Raw genomic sequence first — 17,585 nt, 5'->3', positions numbered from 1 at the left:
AATGAAAGCTCTTGATGAATGTAACATCAAGATGAGCTTATATCTTTAAAATCGTGAATATTTAAGAAAGTACAGTTCAATTTTCCAAAATTTATTATTTAATATAGCAAAATTTCATTTATTTATAGTTTATAAGTCCCAGCAGTCACGTAGTGACTGCAAGGTTGATAGTTTAATTTATTGCTACTCTGTTGGCCATTAAATAATTAAAAAAATCAAACCATACAAATGAATTAAAATTCTTTTTTAAAAAATCAAAAAGGAGATCCTAGCTTCCGAAGTTTCTTCAGCAACTCCGGTTTAATAGTCAAACTCTTCTCAATAGCCTCCACCAACACCATCGTTTGTTCAAACGGTGGAAAAGGCATGCCTTCTAGATTATAAATAAAAATCTTCCCTGAAAGATCAGCAGCAACTAACTGGTTCCCAGTTTTCGTAAACTCCAGAAGCATCAACCTCTGATCTGTAGGTAGGACCGTAACAGAAGTGGGCCTGTGAGTGCGGCGCTTCAAGTCCCAGATATTAATTTCATTACCAACGCAGGTTGCGATCACCGTTGAGTTACTAGGACTCCAACAAGCTGCCTGGACACAGGCCATGCTAGTCGAGAGCGTGAGCAGGGGATCAGTGATGCCGTCTGCCCAGATCCTGGTGCTCCAATCAGCTCCACAGGTCAAGAAGATCTTCGGGCAGAAGGGCGAGAACTCTAGCGAGTAAAATGGACCATTATGAGCTAGAAAATTGTCCAGATGGTGGCTGAGATAATTTGTCGAGCAGCGATAGACGCAGCCTTCATCAGAACCCACGTAGTAAATGTTACTAGCTGTTGGATGCTGGCGCAGCAACAGAACTCCTGGATTTTTGCTAATGGGAACATCGTAGAGACACCCGCTGGAATTTGTCCGCTTTATCCCTGGAATTTTGTCTTCTATTCTAGGAATGGTCATGATTTTTTTCGCTGAAAAATCCTTGGAGGCATCGAAGCAGAAAATTGACCCGTCTTGGTTGCTGGAGTAAATTAACTCTTGATTAGACACCAGCGGGTCCAGTGGATCGTTGTCCAGCCACCACTGGACCTGCCAGTGTGGCCAATAAGTCGAACAAGACTCTCTAGAGCTTTTGCGAATTATTCTCAGGCTTCTGCTGCTCACGTCTATAACCTTGACATGATATTAAAGTTAGCAGTTCGAGAAAATTATTTTTAAAAAATTGCATTTTTAAATTTCTATTAGGTAAAAGCCCCAATTATTGACAGGGGTCTAAATATTGACACCCTAAATTATTTTTAAATATATTTAATTATCTGTAATAAGAATAACTATCATATAAATTTTTATTAAATAATTATATTATATAATAAATTTAATAATAAATAAATTATATATTAAATAATTTAATTTAAATTCTAATTAATTAAAAAATTGAAAAAAATTACTGTCAGTTAATATTAAATATTAATTATTAAAAAATAAAGTTAGCACCAGTTAAAACCTTACGAGCGTCTATTTTCTTAACAACTTTGATTAGAAAAGCATTTTTTTTAAATGCCGAATTTAAATTAATTTCTTCATCTAATAATATGATCTTTTTTTTTTTTTTTTTAATTAACAATATATGAAAAATTTATAAAATTGAATAATCGAAATTAATTCGCGTGCTTAAAGGTAAAAGGACTTATAGCTAAGGGTTAATAGAGATTTGTGCTGAAAGGGCGTATAAAAAAATTTTTTTTTGCCATTCGGTTTGAAATTGTCTGAAACGTAAACATCTGTGAAAAAAAAAGTTGGTATCCTAAAGCTGAAAGGGCGAATCTCAAGACATACGCCCTTTTACCTTTAAGAAAAGTACTACTTGAAGGTAAAAGGGCGCATAAAAAAAAATTGTATTTTTTGTACCAAATGTTAAATAATAGTTTCACAAGACAAGTTATACTCAAATAACAGCCTCATATAAAAAGATTGATATAAACAAATAGAAAAGAAACCAATCAAAAACAAATTACGTAAAAATTAAATAATAAAAAAAAATCACAATGACCGATAACATTGAAATATTTTGAATTTTCCCGTTTTTATCGCCCTATTGAATATTACTACTGGTGCCGTTGACAGAACAGTTGTTTCGGCGTGATCAAGCATCCAGAATTGAAATTTTATAAAAACTATTTCTTAAAATAAATAATTTTACGTTTATAACATTGACATTTTGACCATTTTTAGTTATTTTTTGATTGCAATTGAACTATTTTCAGGCAATGGGTAGTACAACTGACTTATGTACGTTATTTGATCAAGAATATTATCAATCAGTGAAATCTACCTTCCATTTCGGTGATGGCCGAATGGCGTTTTTTGGATATATTTTCTTTTTTAACTTTAAAAAAATTGTATTGTTGAGGTTTTACGCCGCTACTACCATAGAAAGTTTTTTTTCACATTTTTAAACTGCGATTATGTTCTTTTGTAAACTGGTCGGAAATAGTATATTTCTTACCTAGAGCAGGAAAATAAGAAATGTCTCAGATTACATGTAATTGTTGACCGAGGCGAAGCCGAGGTCGACAAACATGTAATCTGAGGCTTTCTTATTTCCTGCCCGTGGTGAGAATACTATTTTTCTCCTCGACGGAGGCGGAAAGCGGCATTTTCATTTAGCGCAGCGGGCGGAAAATTGCCGCTTTCCGCCCGGAGGGGAGAAAAAAAATTATACGCCCTTTCACCTTTAGACCACCAAAATTTCGAATTCTTAAAAGTAACAGGGCGTATAATTAAAGACATACGCCCTTTTACTTTTATAGTTTTTTTTTTTTTTCAATTTTAAGCTCAAAATGTGTCTACTACTCGATTGGCAATAAAAAAAAAATATGCGCCCTTTTACCTTTGCAAAGGTAAAAGGGCGCATAAATTATTATAAGCCCTTTTACCTTTAGGCACGCGAATTGTATGCTTTATAATATTTAAATAATGGGTGTTAATAACTAGTTGATAATTTTTAAGTTGAATCTCACATTGACAGCCATTCGACAGCGCTATCACGCTTTTTTTTTACTTAGACCTAAAAAATTAACTGTAAGAGTTTGAACTCTTCTGATTCAATAATAGTATATTACACACCTAGGGAAGTAAAGTAAGAAATGTCTCAGATCACATCTAATTGTCGGCCGAGGCGAAGCCGAGGTTGACAAACATGTGATCTGAGGCTTTCTTATTTACTTCCCGTGGAGTGTATACTATTTTTTTGCTCGACGAAGGCAGGAAGCGGCACTTTCGTTTAGCGCAGCGGGCCGAAAGTTGACGCTTTCTGCCCGTCGAGCAAATAGTATATTACACACCTAGGGAAGTAAAGTAAGAAATGTCTCAGATCACATGTTTGTTGGCCTCGGCTTCGCCTCGGCCAACAATTACATGTGATCTGAGGCTTTTCTTATTTTCCTTCCCAAGGGGTGTAATATACTATTTAAATAAATTTTTATATTTTTAAAAGTAATTAATCATTTATGGAAATTATTATTAATAAACTTTAATAAAATTGATTACTTAATAATAAGTTTGGATAAATAAGAATAAGCAGATGATTCTAGGCATGCTTAGTATAGGTGTCAATAATTGGGGTGAAGGTATGTCAATAATTAGATCAATCAGTTTTTTAACCTTCCAATAATTGTTGTATCCGGATAATCTATTTAATTATTTAAAATTAATTGGTAAATATCAGTGATTATGATTTAAAAAAAAAAATTGATTAGTAAAAACATTACTTGAGATATTACCACAAACAAAATTCAACGATATTGATATTTGATTGCTTAAAAAAAATCAAATCATAACTTTGTCTCTTATAAGGTAAAAGCCCCAATTATTGACAGGGGTCTAAATATTGACACCCTAAATTATTTTTGAATATATTTAGTCATCTGTAATAAGAATAACTATCATATAAATTTTTATTAAATTCTAATTAATTAAAAAATTGGAAAAAATTACTGTCAGTTCAAAATATTAAATATTAATTATTAAAGAAAAATAAAGTTAGCACCAGTTCATCAAACCAGCTTACGAACGTTTATTTTTTTAACAACTTTGATTAGAAAAGCATTTTTTTTAAATGCCGAGTTTAAATTAATTTCTTCTTCTAATAATATGATCTTTTTTTTTTTTTTAATTAACAATATATGAAAAATTTATAAAATTGAATAATCGAAATTAATTGTATGCTTTATGATATTTAAATAATGGGTGTCAATAACTAGTTGATAATTTCTAAGTTGAATCTCATATTGACAGTCATTCGACAGCGCTATCACGTCTTTTTTTTATTTTATCCTAAAAAATTAATTGTAAGAGTTTGAACTTTTCTGATTCAATAAATTATTTTTAAATAAATTTTTATATTTTTAAAAGTAATTAATCATTTATGGAAATTATTATTAATAAACTTTAATAAAATTGATTACTTAATAATAAGTTTGGATAAATAAGAATAAGCAGATGATTCTAGGCATGCTTAGTATAGGTGTCAATAATTGGGGTGAAAGTATGTCAATAATTAGATCAATCAGTTTTTTAACCTGCCAATAATTGGTGTATCCGGATAATCTAATTATTTAAAATTAATTAGTAAATATCAGTGATTATCATTTTAAAAAAAGAAATTGATTAGTAAAAACATTACTTGAGACATTACCACAAACAAAATTCAACAATATTGATATTTGATTGCTTAAAAAAAATCAAATTATAACTTTGTCTCTAATAGTGTCAATAATCGGGGCTTTTACCTTATATGAAAAATTTATAAAATTGAATAATCGAAATTAATTGTATGCTTTATGATATTTAAATAATGGGTGTCAATAACTAGTTGATAATTTCTAAGTTGAATCTCATATTGACAGTCATTCGACAGCGCTATCACGTCTTTTTTTTTATTTTATCCTAAAAAATTAATTGTAAGAGTTTGAACTTTTCTGATTCAATAAATTATTTTAAAATAAATTTTTATATTTTTAAAAGTAATTAATCATTTATGAAAATTTTTATTAATAAACTTTAATAAAATTGATTACTTAATAATAAGTTTGGATAAATAAGAATAAGCAGATGATTCTAGGCATGCTTAGTATAGGTGTCAATAATTGGGGTGAAGGTATGTCAATAATTAGATCAATCAGTTTTTTAACCTTCCAATAATTGTTGTATCCGGATAATCTATTTAATTATTTAAAATTAATTGGTAAATATCAGTGATTATGATTTAAAAAAAAAAATTGATTAGTAAAAACATTACTTGAGACATTACCACAAACAAAATTCAACGATATTGATATTTAATTTTAAAAAAATCAAATCATAACTTTGTCTCTTATAGTGTCAATAATTGGGGCTTTTACTTTATATTAATTTTCAATCAAATCATTATCATCACTTTGAAAACTATGACATTGAACTTGGCTGTCACTTGACCATTTTTTAATTTTTTTTGAACAAACAAATTTGTTCAAAAAAATTATTTTAAATTTCTACATGTCAATTTTTTTTCCTAATTTTTTTTGCAATAATTTATATGTCACAAAAATTCTTAAAATTATCAAATGTCTGCTAAATTAATTTTCATTACCTTGACGGTTCCGTCGTAGAACCCCACGGCCAGCTGGTTAGGCTTCTGGCGACTCCAATCGCAATCTGAAACAGCTGAGTCGAATTTGTAGACTCGGTCAGGCTGACTAGGGTTTTTTATGCACCAGATTAGCAGAAGTCCTCGGGAGGAGTCGTTGGACTCCTCTGAAACAGACCCGTAACCAGCTGCCAGCAGGTTAGAGTTTTTGTAGCTCCAACGGATGCAATTCACCGGTCGACCCTGGACTTCAGGGCAAACGTGGGTCCACAGCAGGTCCAAGCTGTAAGTAAACTCCAGGTCCAGGTCGCAAGGGTCTTTTTTTATCAGGCCTTTGAATCTCTTCTGGGGAACTATGTAGAATTTGCTCGCGATTATTCGCTCCATTATTCGAGCTGCTGATGCAAAGGAATCTTTTTTGTATAATTCGGATAATGGATCTTCTGTTGGAGATGAATCTGTTGGAATTGGCTTTGAAAATATACTTTGGATCTGAAATTTTAATAGGGTTTATTTAACATAAGTTTGTGAAGTTTTAGATGGACAAAAATATTTTTTAAAATTGCTAAGAAGAAATTAGACTTGAAAATAATTATTAATCATTTTTTTTGAGCTTAAGAATTTTAATTGAAAAAAAATTTTTTTTTTAAATATTATTTTTAAAATACGGACAAAAAAACTTAAGAATTTTTTACTGTTTTTGGAATTTTTATAACATCAACTATTATAAAAAAATGTTTTTGAAAATTTGCACTCATTTTTTTTAATTTCTACACGTGAAATTTTTTTCATCATAATTTATAATTATTATAAAAATCTAAAAATTTGTTTAATATCTATTAAATTTACTATAATTTATTATTAATGACAATTAAATTGCGAGTAAAAAATTACTCGTATAATTTTTAATATTTTCTACATGTGAAATTTTTTCTTTTAATTTTTTTATAATAATTTTTCAATATAAAAAATTATAAAAATTTTCAGCTGTCGGCTAATTTAATTTTCATTATTGATTAAATTAGACTAAATTAGTACACTCCAAAAATTTACCAAATTTTTCTTAGTATTCTCCCCATCTTCATTGTCAATTATGTTAGCAGAATTATAAGCATCATACAAAACCCAATTATTAACAAAAGTGCCCTTGTTGGTTCTCTTCTTTCTTCCCAAATAAGTAGACCTAGACTTGGTATAAATTCTGGTGGTCTGCGTCTCTGCTTCAGCCACTCTGCGGTTAGATCCTTCTCCTTTGGTTATATATTCATATCTTTCGTTAGCTTCTTTCACTGCTTGACCCTCTGGTGTGTCTAAATCAGCAGTGAGTTGCGGCATGTCAAACAGAAAAAATGTCTCTGTCTCTCTCAGTAATATTGTCATCTTCTCCGGGGAAATTTGGCAGACAGGATCAACGCTAAAATTAATCACTTAATCAGGTATAGTTAATTATTCTCAAATTTAAAGTATTACACATAATATTAATAAAATTAGCAAACATTCGATAATTTTTATAACATTATTTTTTGAAAAAATTATTACAAAAAAAATTGAAATAAATGTTTTGACGTGTAAAAAATTTGAAAAATTATATATTCAATTATTTTTTATTTGTAATAAAATTGTTAAAAAAAAAACTAAAAATTTATGAAAATGAAATTAAAAGACATCTGACAATTTTTAAGATTTTTATAATGAAAAATTTATCACAAAAAAATTAATTTCTCTTATAGAAGATTTAAAAAACTACAAGTGCAATTTTTAAAAAATATTTTTTTAGTTTTTATTAAATTAATAAAAAATAAAATTAAAAAATTTTGAAATGTCTGCTGATTTTATGACATAAAAGTTAGCAGTCACTTGACCATTTTTTAATTTTATTTAACAAACAAATTTGTTCCAAAAAATTATTTTTTTAAAAAAAAGACACTAAAGTTGACTGACATGACAAATTTTTTATAATTTTATAGCAATGAAATTACTATGAAAAAAGTTTAATAAAATGATTCCACACGTGGAAATCAAACAGAATTATTAATGGAAATTTTTTTAGTGCAATTGATTTGATATAAAAAAAAGACCATTCGGCAGCCGAAATGGAAGTAGATTTCATTTACGTACAGAAAATAATATAATTTTGTTATAATATATATATAATATGTTATATAACAAAAACTACCAGAAATTAAAAAAAAAAAAATGTATACGTTGTAATTTGATAATACAGAAAGAATTTTGTCACGTACAAGAAGCGGTTAAAGATTGAGAGTTCTAATACAGGGGCCATCGACTGTAATGATATTGAATAACATTCTGTAATAAACGACTAAAATAAATGTATAGGTATGGAAATTAAAGCTTATTTAATAAGCTTTAAGATCTGATTTACACAAATAAGAAAATATAAGGCATTCGAAAGTTATTGAACCGAGAACAAAAAAAAAAGGAAATTTTTTGCGAATTTTCAACAGCTTAAATCAGCTTTAATATGTGATTTAAATAATAAAGGAGATCAAATGGGTACAGAAATTAAAGGTTAATGAATAAACTTAAAGATTTTATCCACAGAAATGAGAAAAATCGATACATTCTGAAGTAATTTCAAAAAGAACCAAAAAAAATTTCATACGTTTCATACAGTTAGGCTGCGAAAATCGGGGATATATATAGCTTATAACATGGCTTATAACAACATATATATATGGAATTTGAAGCTTTTTAATAAGCTATAAGATGCAATTTAAAAAATTTCCAAAATATAATGCATTCAAAAGTTATTGAACGGAGAACCAAAAAAAATCGAATTTTTAGGAATTTTTTGAAATTTTCAATCGGCTCCTATTTCTAGACTAACCTACCGATTTGGCTCATCTTAGAACTTAACCTCGGTAATTGTCGGTAGAATATGTATACCGAGTTTCATAAGGATCGGTTAAGAATTGTTAGAGTGAGAGTTCTCACAAGGCTAATACATCGTATATATATGTCGGAAAAACATTATTAGGGGCGTTAGTACAGTCCATTGGATTCGTTTATTCAATTATTTATTAATTTAGAATAATTAAAATATACGCTAACTTGTATAAACAATACTACGATTAATTATCCAAATATAATTAATATACAAGGTAAAAGCGCTGGGAAATGAGACCGATAACGAATCCGGGGTCAGCAGGATATATTCGATGTCTTTACTTGATCAATGCTCAACGAGAACTACTCGTCTCAGTACCCTAAGTACTTCTTCTCTCAAAAAATATTTCGACAGCCCTCATTGTCTGTCGATATCTTTAACTGTATACTTTTTACTTCTATCCTGTGACCTCGGCTACGTTTGGTGACCATTGTCACTCCGGACTCAAGCCCATCGCCATAACCATAAAAATTATAATCGGCTTAAATTATAAATAATTATTAAATATTCTATGCTTTACAATTTTGCTTAAAACTAACAGACAAACTAAAATATTGGGAATTTCCCTATCTCTAGGAAAACCCAGCTCGATATTATATCTCCGACATATATATTAGGGTGTGTCAATTTTAGGCGACTTTTTTTTTTCAACGAAAAAACAGGCTGAAAACTTGCATGAAGGTGAGAACAACTCTACAAGAATATGCTATGGACTTATATATATGAGGTGCGTATGCCGAGCTAGAAAAATAAACAAAAAAAAGAATTTTTTTTCCTATGTTATTTAAATGGGAAATGAAAAATTAGGGACAGACATCTCTAAATATTAATATTAAGAGCTCCGCTTTGAACAGGCTTCTGTTCTCACCTTCATGCAAGTTTTCAGCCTGTTTTTTCGTTGAAAAACAAAAGTCGCCTATAATTGACACACCCTAATATATATATATATATATATATATATATATATATATATATATATATATATATATATATTAGACTGTGCCAAATAAATCGAAGATTTTTTTTCGGTCCCATATCAAAATTTCGTTTAGAGTTACGAAAAAAAATTGTGTCAAAATTTGAGCGCTTTATTTTCATTTTCAATTAGCGCTCGCAAAAGAAGAATTTTCGCCAAAAGTTTTTTTCTCTTATTTTTTGATTATAGAAAATTCAATATACCAAATATGAAAAAATCCTTGGTATGGTTTTGTAGGAAATTAAATTCTCTACAAAGATGATTTTTTGTCGAATTCAAAGAATCAACAGCTTCTTTTTAATAGCTAATTTAATTAAAATTTGTTCGATAATTTTTGTTTTCAATTATCGATGGACACGTATAAAACTACTTCTTAACGAAAAGAACTGACTTATACAATTTTTTAGGAATATTTATGATCTAAAAAAATAGTTTATATGCTTTAATTGATTATAGTATAGTACAATAGAAGTTAAAAATAATTTTATTAACAAAATAATGAAGACAAAAATTAATTTTTCATAATTTTTATTCATAAGTCTCGTCATTGACTTAAAAGATTATTCATGCTTCAAAATTAATAAAATATATCTTTTTCTGTCATTTTTATTCGTCAACGGATTCTTCTGTAGCGCTCGTAATTCAAAACGGTAGTTGTAGTCTAGCCAACAAGTGCTTTTTTGGTTAACTTTTTTCAGCAGTCTCCGAAATTATTATTGAGCTGTCATTCGATTCGGAATGGTATCTAGATGATTTTTGAAAAAAAAATTATTCGGTTACCGAAAAATTCCTACTGAGTAAAGTCCCCCCTCCTTTATCCTTTATTTCCCCAGCCCCCAAATTTGTCTTTAATGACAAATTTAGCTATAAATTATGGCTCTTTACCGTAAGATGGACGGTGGTGTTTATTACTCGGTAGGTCTTATTTGGTGACTGAATGGTAGTTACGGACAATGTCTCGGATAGCTTAACTGGTAGAGCATTTGGCGCGTAACCAAACGATCCTTAATGATCCGTTTTTATTTTGTCAGAAGCTGCATAGACATAATTTTTTAAAATATTGGTCCTACAGTTCTGGGAATCGAGACTTTTTTTGGGAAATTTCCTCCTATTTTTGAATCTTTTTTTAAATTTAATAAATCTTTATTAGTTTTTGAGATATTTTCGAAAAACTAAATCCCCTTTTTTCAGTTAATTATTAATAACTTTTGCAATTTTTACCAGCCGAACTTCATTTTTTTCAAAAATCATCTAGATGCCATTCCAAATCGAATGACAGCTCAATAATAATTTTCGGAGACTGCTGAAAAAAGTTTACCAAAAAGGCACTTGTTGGCTAGACTACAACTATCGTATTGAGTTACGAGCACTACAGAAGAATCCGTTGACGAATAAAAATGACAGAAAAAGATATATTTTATTAATTTTGAAGCATGAATAATTTTTAAGTCAATGAGACTTATGAATAAAAAATTAATCTTTTGTCTCCATTATTTTTGTTAATAAAATTATTTTTAACTTCTATGGTACCATACTATAATCAATTAAAGCATAAAAACTATTTTTTTAGATCATAAATATTCCTAAAAAAATTGTATTAGTCAGTTCTTTTCGTTAAGAAGTAGTTTTATACGTGTCCATCGATAATTGAAAACAAAAATTATCGAACAAATTTTAATTAAATTAGCTATTAAAAAGAAGCTGTTGATTCTTTAAATTCGACAAAAAATCATCTTTGTAGAAAATTTAATTTCCTACAAAACCATACCAAGGGTTTTTTCATATATGGTATATTGAATTTTCTATAACCAAAAGATAAGTGAAAAAAAACTTTTTTTGGCAAAATTTCTTCTTTTTGCGAGCGCTAATTGAAAAATGAAAATAAAGCGCTCAAATTTTGACACAATTTTTTTTTCGTAACTCTAAACGAAATTTTGATATGGGACCGAAAAAAAAAAAATCTTCGATTTATTTGGCACAGTCTAATATATATATATATATATATATATATATATATGTCGGAGATAATATCGAGCTGGGTTTTCCTAGAGATAGGGAAATTCCCAATATTTTAGTTTGTCTGTTAGTTTCAAGCAAAATTGTAAAGCATAGAATATTTAATAATTATTTATAACTTAAGCCGATTATAATTTTTATGGTTATGGCGATGGGCTTGAGTCCGAGTGACAATGGTCACCAAACGTAGCCGAGGTCACAGGATAAAAGTAATAAGTATACAGTTAAAGATATCGACAGACAATGAGGGCTGTCGAAATATTTTTTGAGAGAAGAAGTACTTAGGGTACTGAGACGGGTAGTTCTCGTTGAGCATTGATCAAGTAAAGACCGCATACATCCTGCTGACCCCGGATTCGTTCTCAGACTTATTGCCTAGCGCTTTACTGTAAAATTGTATCTCGATAATTAGTTATTATCCGATTTATTGTATTACGAATATCCGTAGCTGTTGTATTGTTTATACGAGTTAGTGTTATATTTAAATTATTGTCCAATAAATAAATATGACACCGCCAAGCCCACTGAATTCTGACGCCCCTGAAAATGTGACTCCGACATCAGAAGTGGGATCAGGATCATCTGCTGCATCTTCCTCTGAGCAATTTAAACTGCTTTTGGAAATGCAAAACAAAAGTCTTGTGGAGCTAATAAAGGCTATGGCAAAATCAGTGTCACCGAGTCGTAGTATTTTACTACCGAAATTTAACCCAGAAAATTCAAACGCGGATTCGTGTGCTTGGTGCGCGACAGTGGATATGTGTTTAGTGGAACGTCCTCTGGAAGGTAGTTCGTTAGTTATTGCACTAAGTGAAGCAAGGACTTCAGAGAGCGGCGAATCGATTTCTGCACAGTGGCAGCTCCGTCAGGTTCCTTAATACATCGTGGTGAGTCGTTTTCATTTTGGTTTGATTCGGGAGCTGAATGCTCGTTAATTAAAGAAAGTTTTGCCGCTAAATTTGCGGGTAAACGTAAAAATAATTTAATAATTTTAAAGGGCATTGGAAATGTCGGTGTAAATAGTACTGTACAAATTTTGTCTGAAATTGTAATTAATGGCCATACGTTAGAGATTTTATTGCATGTCATCCCTGATGATTATTTGAAATGTGACATTATGATTGGTCGTGAAATTCTTGGTCAAGGATTTGATATAAATATCTCAGCAGATAGTTTTAGTCTATTTGAAAGTAAAAAGATTAATGTATGCGATAAAGTCGAGTCCGATAGAAAGATTGATTTTTAATAATGTAGATGCGGATGTAAATGAAGATAGTAGAGAAAAAAACTTATTTCAATTTTAAAGGAACATACCGACTCTTTTATTCAAGGTTTTCCAAATACTCGGGTTAATACTGGGGAACTTAAAATACGTTTAGTTGACCCTAATGTAACTGTACAAAGGCGACCGTATCGTCTTAGTGCTGAGGAAAGACAGGTAGTAAGAGAAAGAATAGGTGAACTATTAAATGCAAATGTTATACGTCCCAGCTGTTCACCTTTTGCTAGCCCTATATTGTTGGTTAAAAAGAAAGATGGTTCAGACCGTCTATGTGTTGATTATCGCTCATTAAATGATAATACTATTGACGATAAATTTCCACTACCTCTTATTGCTGATCAGATAGCCCGACTTTCTAACGCAAAATATTTCACGTGCTTAGACATGGCCAGCGGGTTTCACCAAATCCCTGTCCATCCAGAGTCCATTGAGAAAACGGCGTTTGTCACGCCTGATGGCCAGTTCGAATATCTGACCATGCCATTTGGTCTGAAAAATGCACCATCCGTTTTTCAACGAGCTGTTATGAAAGCTCTTGGAGATCTCGCTTATCAATGGGTTATCGTGTATCTAGACGATATCATGGTTATTGCCTCAACAATCGAGGAAGCGTTAGAAAGACTCCGAAAAGTTATTAAAATTCTTATCAAAGCCGGATTCTCATTCAATTTTTCTAAGTGTTCGTTCCTCAGAACTTCAGTGCAATACTTAGGATATGAGATTTCCGCTGGAGAGGTTCGACCTAACTCCCGTAAAATAGAAGCATTGACCATGCTACCTGCACCCCAAACAGTGACTCAGTTGAGACAATTCATCGGTCTCTCTTCTTACTTTCGTAAATTTATTCCCAAGTTCTCGCAGGTAATGAGACCCTTATATCGACTGACCTCAGGTACCAAAAGAGATATTGAGTGGACAGAAGTCCATGAAAACGTTCGTCGAAAGGTAATCGCAGCATTGACTAACGAGCCGGTGCTGATGATCTTTAACCCAAATCTTCCTATTGAACTGCATATGGACGCTAGTTCCGAGGGCTATGGCGCCATATTAATGCAAAAGTTAGATGGTTCTAATCGAGTTGTAGAGTACTATAGTCAAGCGACTAGCTCGGCTGAATCGAAGTATCATTCGTATGAACTGGAAACGTTAGCTGTATTTAATGCCGTTAAATACTTCCGTCATTATTTACATGCACGATCGTTTGTATTTGTAACGGATTGTAATTCGTTAAAGCTGCCCGGAAGAAAGCCGATCTAACACCAAGGGTTCATCGATGGTGGGCTTTCTTACAGACTTTAATTTTGATATTGTTTACAGAGAGGGCGAGCGTGTGGCTCACGCTGACTTCTTTCTCTCGAAATCCTATCATAAAACAGCCAGGTACGAATCGAAACAAAATTGTAGAAAAACATATTAACCTGGCAGAAATTTCAGATAATTGGCTTTTAGTTGAACAACGTCGCGATTCTGAAATTAGTATGATAGTGAAAGAATTAGAAAACGATGAGTTGCCACCCGATGTAGCTAAGACTTATGAATTACAGTCTGGATTATTCCACCGAAAAATCCATAGGCGAGGTAAAACATTATGTTTACCTATTGTTCCATGTGCTTTTAGGTAGTCGGTAATAAATCATGTGCATGAGTCAATTATGCACTTAGGATGGGAGAAAACACTTGACAAGGTTTGCGAGTATTATTAGTTTGAAGGAATTACGAAGTATGTTCGTAAATTCATTGATAACTGTTATACCTGTAAAGTTTCCAAGTCAAGCTCAAGGCAAAGTACAAGCAGGGCTTCATCCTATTCCTAAGACCAGCATCCCTTGGCATACAGTGCACATGGATATTACAGGTAAATTAACGGGTAAGAACGATTCAAAAGAATACGTTGTCGTGTTGATAGATGCTTTTACTAAATTTGTTTTATTATATCATACTCGAAAAATAGATAGTGTCAATACTATTAAGGCTCTTAAAAATGCTATATCATTGTTTGGCCCACCGACCCGTATAATTGCGGATCAAGGTAGATGTTTTACAAGTAAAGAATTTCAGGAGTATTGTGCATCTCAAAATTCAAAATTACATTTAATTGCTACGGGTTCTAGTCGAGCGAATGGCCAGGTAGAACGCGTAATGAGTACCCTAAAAAGTATGTTTACTGCAGCCGAAACGAGTGGAAACTCTTGGCAAGCAGTTGTAAATGAAATTCAATTAGCAATAAATTGTACTACTAATCGAGTCACTAAAGCTAGTCCGTTAGAGTTGCTAATCGGCAAAGTAGCTAGACCTTTTGGAATGATAGTTGATCAAGACGATAAAGAAATTGATATTTCTGACGTACGGCAAAAAGCAATTGATAACATAGAAATTAATGCGAAATATGATAAGTCTAGATTTGATAAGAATAAAGCAAAGATAGTTTCATTTAAAGTAGGAGATTTTGTGTTAATTAAAAATGAAGAGAGAAATCAAACAAAGCTCGATCCAAAGTTCAGAGGTCCATTTGTGGTGACGGAAACTCTCGACGGTAATCGTTATACTTTAAAGTCTTTAATGGGTAATAGAACGTATAAATACTGCCATGAAAACTTGAGAAAAATGCCTGAATCCCATATTCCTAGTGAGTTGGATGCTTCTGATGATCAAGAAGTTGTTGATCAGGAGAGCAATGAAGACTCTGAGACAGAGTCAGAAACCACCAGGGGAGAGACTCAGCACTAATGGTAGATGTAAGGTCGCACCACTTGCTCCAAGCTGTAGGTCGTACAAGCAAATCTAGAGTGATTTGGCTAGGGTACGACGGGCCAGTTGGTGAAGTGGCGGGGACCAAAGAAATCTGTTGGCCGCACTACTTGCGCCAGTCTGTAGTCGTAACTGCAAACTCAGGGTAGTTTGAATCAATTTTGTTTATCAAGATTGTCAGGGCGCGAGGGCCAGCTGGTGAGGTGGCGGGGGCCAAAGATGAAGTTCTAGGCTGCACTATCTGCGCCAGTCTGTAGTCGCAACTGCAAACTCAGGGTAGTTTGAATCAATTTTGTTTATCAAGATTGTCAGGGCGCGAGGGCCAGCTGGTGAGATGGCGGGGGCCAGAGATGTTGTAAGCTGCACTACATGTGTCATATGTGGTTGACAATGTGGCGGGGGCTTAAGGTGTACATAGTTGAATACTATGGTGATACACAAGTTTTCTGTATATGGTATACAGTAGCAAACCATTTTGAGTGTTAGAGGTCTATACCTGTGGTGGATATGGCTTGTATTCAGTGTGAACGGAATGGTGGAAAGGTATTCTCAAGGAAACGCGTAGCGTAATAAAGGTGGTCGAACGTTTTTGTCATTCTGATGAATCTCTGGACATAAGCTTAAAAAAAAAAAAAAAAAAAAAAAAAATTGACACGGTTTGTAATAACATGTTTACAGATGCACCCGAGGACGTGTGATCGTCAGGTTGGCCGTGTCGGAGATAATATCGAGCTGGGTTTTCCTAGAGATAGGGAAATTCCCAATATTTTAGTTTGTCTGTTAGTTTCAAGCAAAATTGTAAAGCATAGAATATTTAATAATTATTTATAACTTAAGCCGATTATAATTTTTATGGTTATGGCGATGGGCTTGAGTCCGGAGTGACAATGGTCACCAAACGTAGCCGAGGTCACAGGATAAAAGTAATAAGTATACAGTTAAAGATATCGACAGACAATGAGGGCTGTCGAAATATTTTTTGAGAGAAGAAGTACTTAGGGTACTGAGACGGGTAGTTCTCGTTGAGCATTGATCAAGTAAAGACCGCATACATCCTGCTGACCCCGGATTCGTTCTCAGACTTATTGCCTAGCGCTTTACTGTAAAATTGTATCTCGATAATTAGTTATTATCCGATTTATTGTATTACGAATATCCGTAGCTGTTGTATTGTTTATACGAGTTAGTGTTATATTTAAATTATTGTCCAATAAATAAATATGACACCGCCAAGCCCACTGAATTCTGACGCCCCTGAAAATGTGACTCCGACATATATATATATATATATATATATATATATATATATATTGTTGATATATAAATACATACATATATAAACTTTTGAACCAATTGTGTTTTTTGACTCAGCTCGGCGAGCTGAGTAAGGATTCATGAAAATTTTTTGTAAATTCCGACATGAGGACCACTGCAATAGTTAGATTTCTATGAAATCTACTAATTAAAAAAATTGACAAGTGTCAGCTAACTTATTATTATTAAAAAATTACATTTTAAAATGAATTATTTAAAATTTCTATAAGTAATTTTTTTTTTCATGACATTAAAGTTAAATTTTTTTTGTCTGCTAATTTTAATATAATTCATTAAATACCTGGGTAAGCAAAATGGTGACGGCGCCCGGTCAGCATCATCAAGATTCCTCGAATCTTCAGTACAGATAGACATCAAGCTCTCCATAGTTTCTTCGAATGGCAAATTTGTAGTGATCAACGAAGGAGCTTTAATTAAAGAAGAACTCGACTGATAATCCCGAACTGAACTGAGAACTTCAAGAGAACTGGAGGTTGGTTTCAGAGTCAGTGCATCCCAGTTGAATATTTTGCTTGGATCTTCTACGCGAGCATAATATTCATGGACCAAAGGTCTTGGTGTCACATCATTACCTTCCTCGTCGTAAATTCTCAGGTCACGTTTCTGTGCGCTGTCAGATTTTTTTGATTTTTGTTTCAGACGGACATTTTTTAATGATATGGACATTTTTTTTAAATATATAATGATTGTTTGATCGATAGGAT

General features: G+C 32.0%; 1 protein-coding gene across 1 annotated transcript; it reads right to left on the bottom strand.

The window, feature by feature from the left end:
• Positions 1-196: 196 nt before the first annotated feature.
• LOC123265623 (dynein axonemal intermediate chain 4-like) lies at positions 197-17,583 on the bottom strand. The gene is made up of 4 exons (XM_044729426.1): positions 17,162-17,583; positions 6,667-7,027; positions 5,617-6,105; positions 197-1,160 (listed from the first exon to the last, which is right to left on the bottom strand). Exons 1-4 carry the CDS (start codon positions 17,545-17,547, stop codon positions 255-257), a joined length of 2,142 nt encoding a protein of 713 aa, XP_044585361.1. The 5' UTR covers positions 17,548-17,583; the 3' UTR covers positions 197-254.
• Between the last annotated feature and the right edge of the window lie 2 nt (positions 17,584-17,585).

Source organism: Cotesia glomerata, linkage group LG5 (assembly GCF_020080835.1).
Source record: "Cotesia glomerata isolate CgM1 linkage group LG5, MPM_Cglom_v2.3, whole genome shotgun sequence".
Taxonomy (NCBI): domain Eukaryota; kingdom Metazoa; phylum Arthropoda; class Insecta; order Hymenoptera; family Braconidae; genus Cotesia; species Cotesia glomerata.
The sequence above is the reverse complement of the archived record's forward strand: the minus strand, read 5'-3'. Positions and strand labels throughout refer to the sequence as shown.

Bases quoted from the DNA above. Each gene is read 5' to 3' on its own strand.
- LOC123265623 (XM_044729426.1), bottom strand. From the start codon at position 17,547: ATGTCCATATCATTAAAAAATGTCCGTCTGAAACAAAAATCAAAAAAA. The intron at 6,106-6,666 runs GTAAATTTTTGG...TTAAAATTTCAG, and splicing joins AGAATACTAAGAAAAATTTG to ATCCAAAGTATATTTTCAAA. The intron at 1,161-5,616 runs GTAATGAAAATT...TATCATGTCAAG, and splicing joins TCTACGACGGAACCGTCAAG to GTTATAGACGTGAGCAGCAG.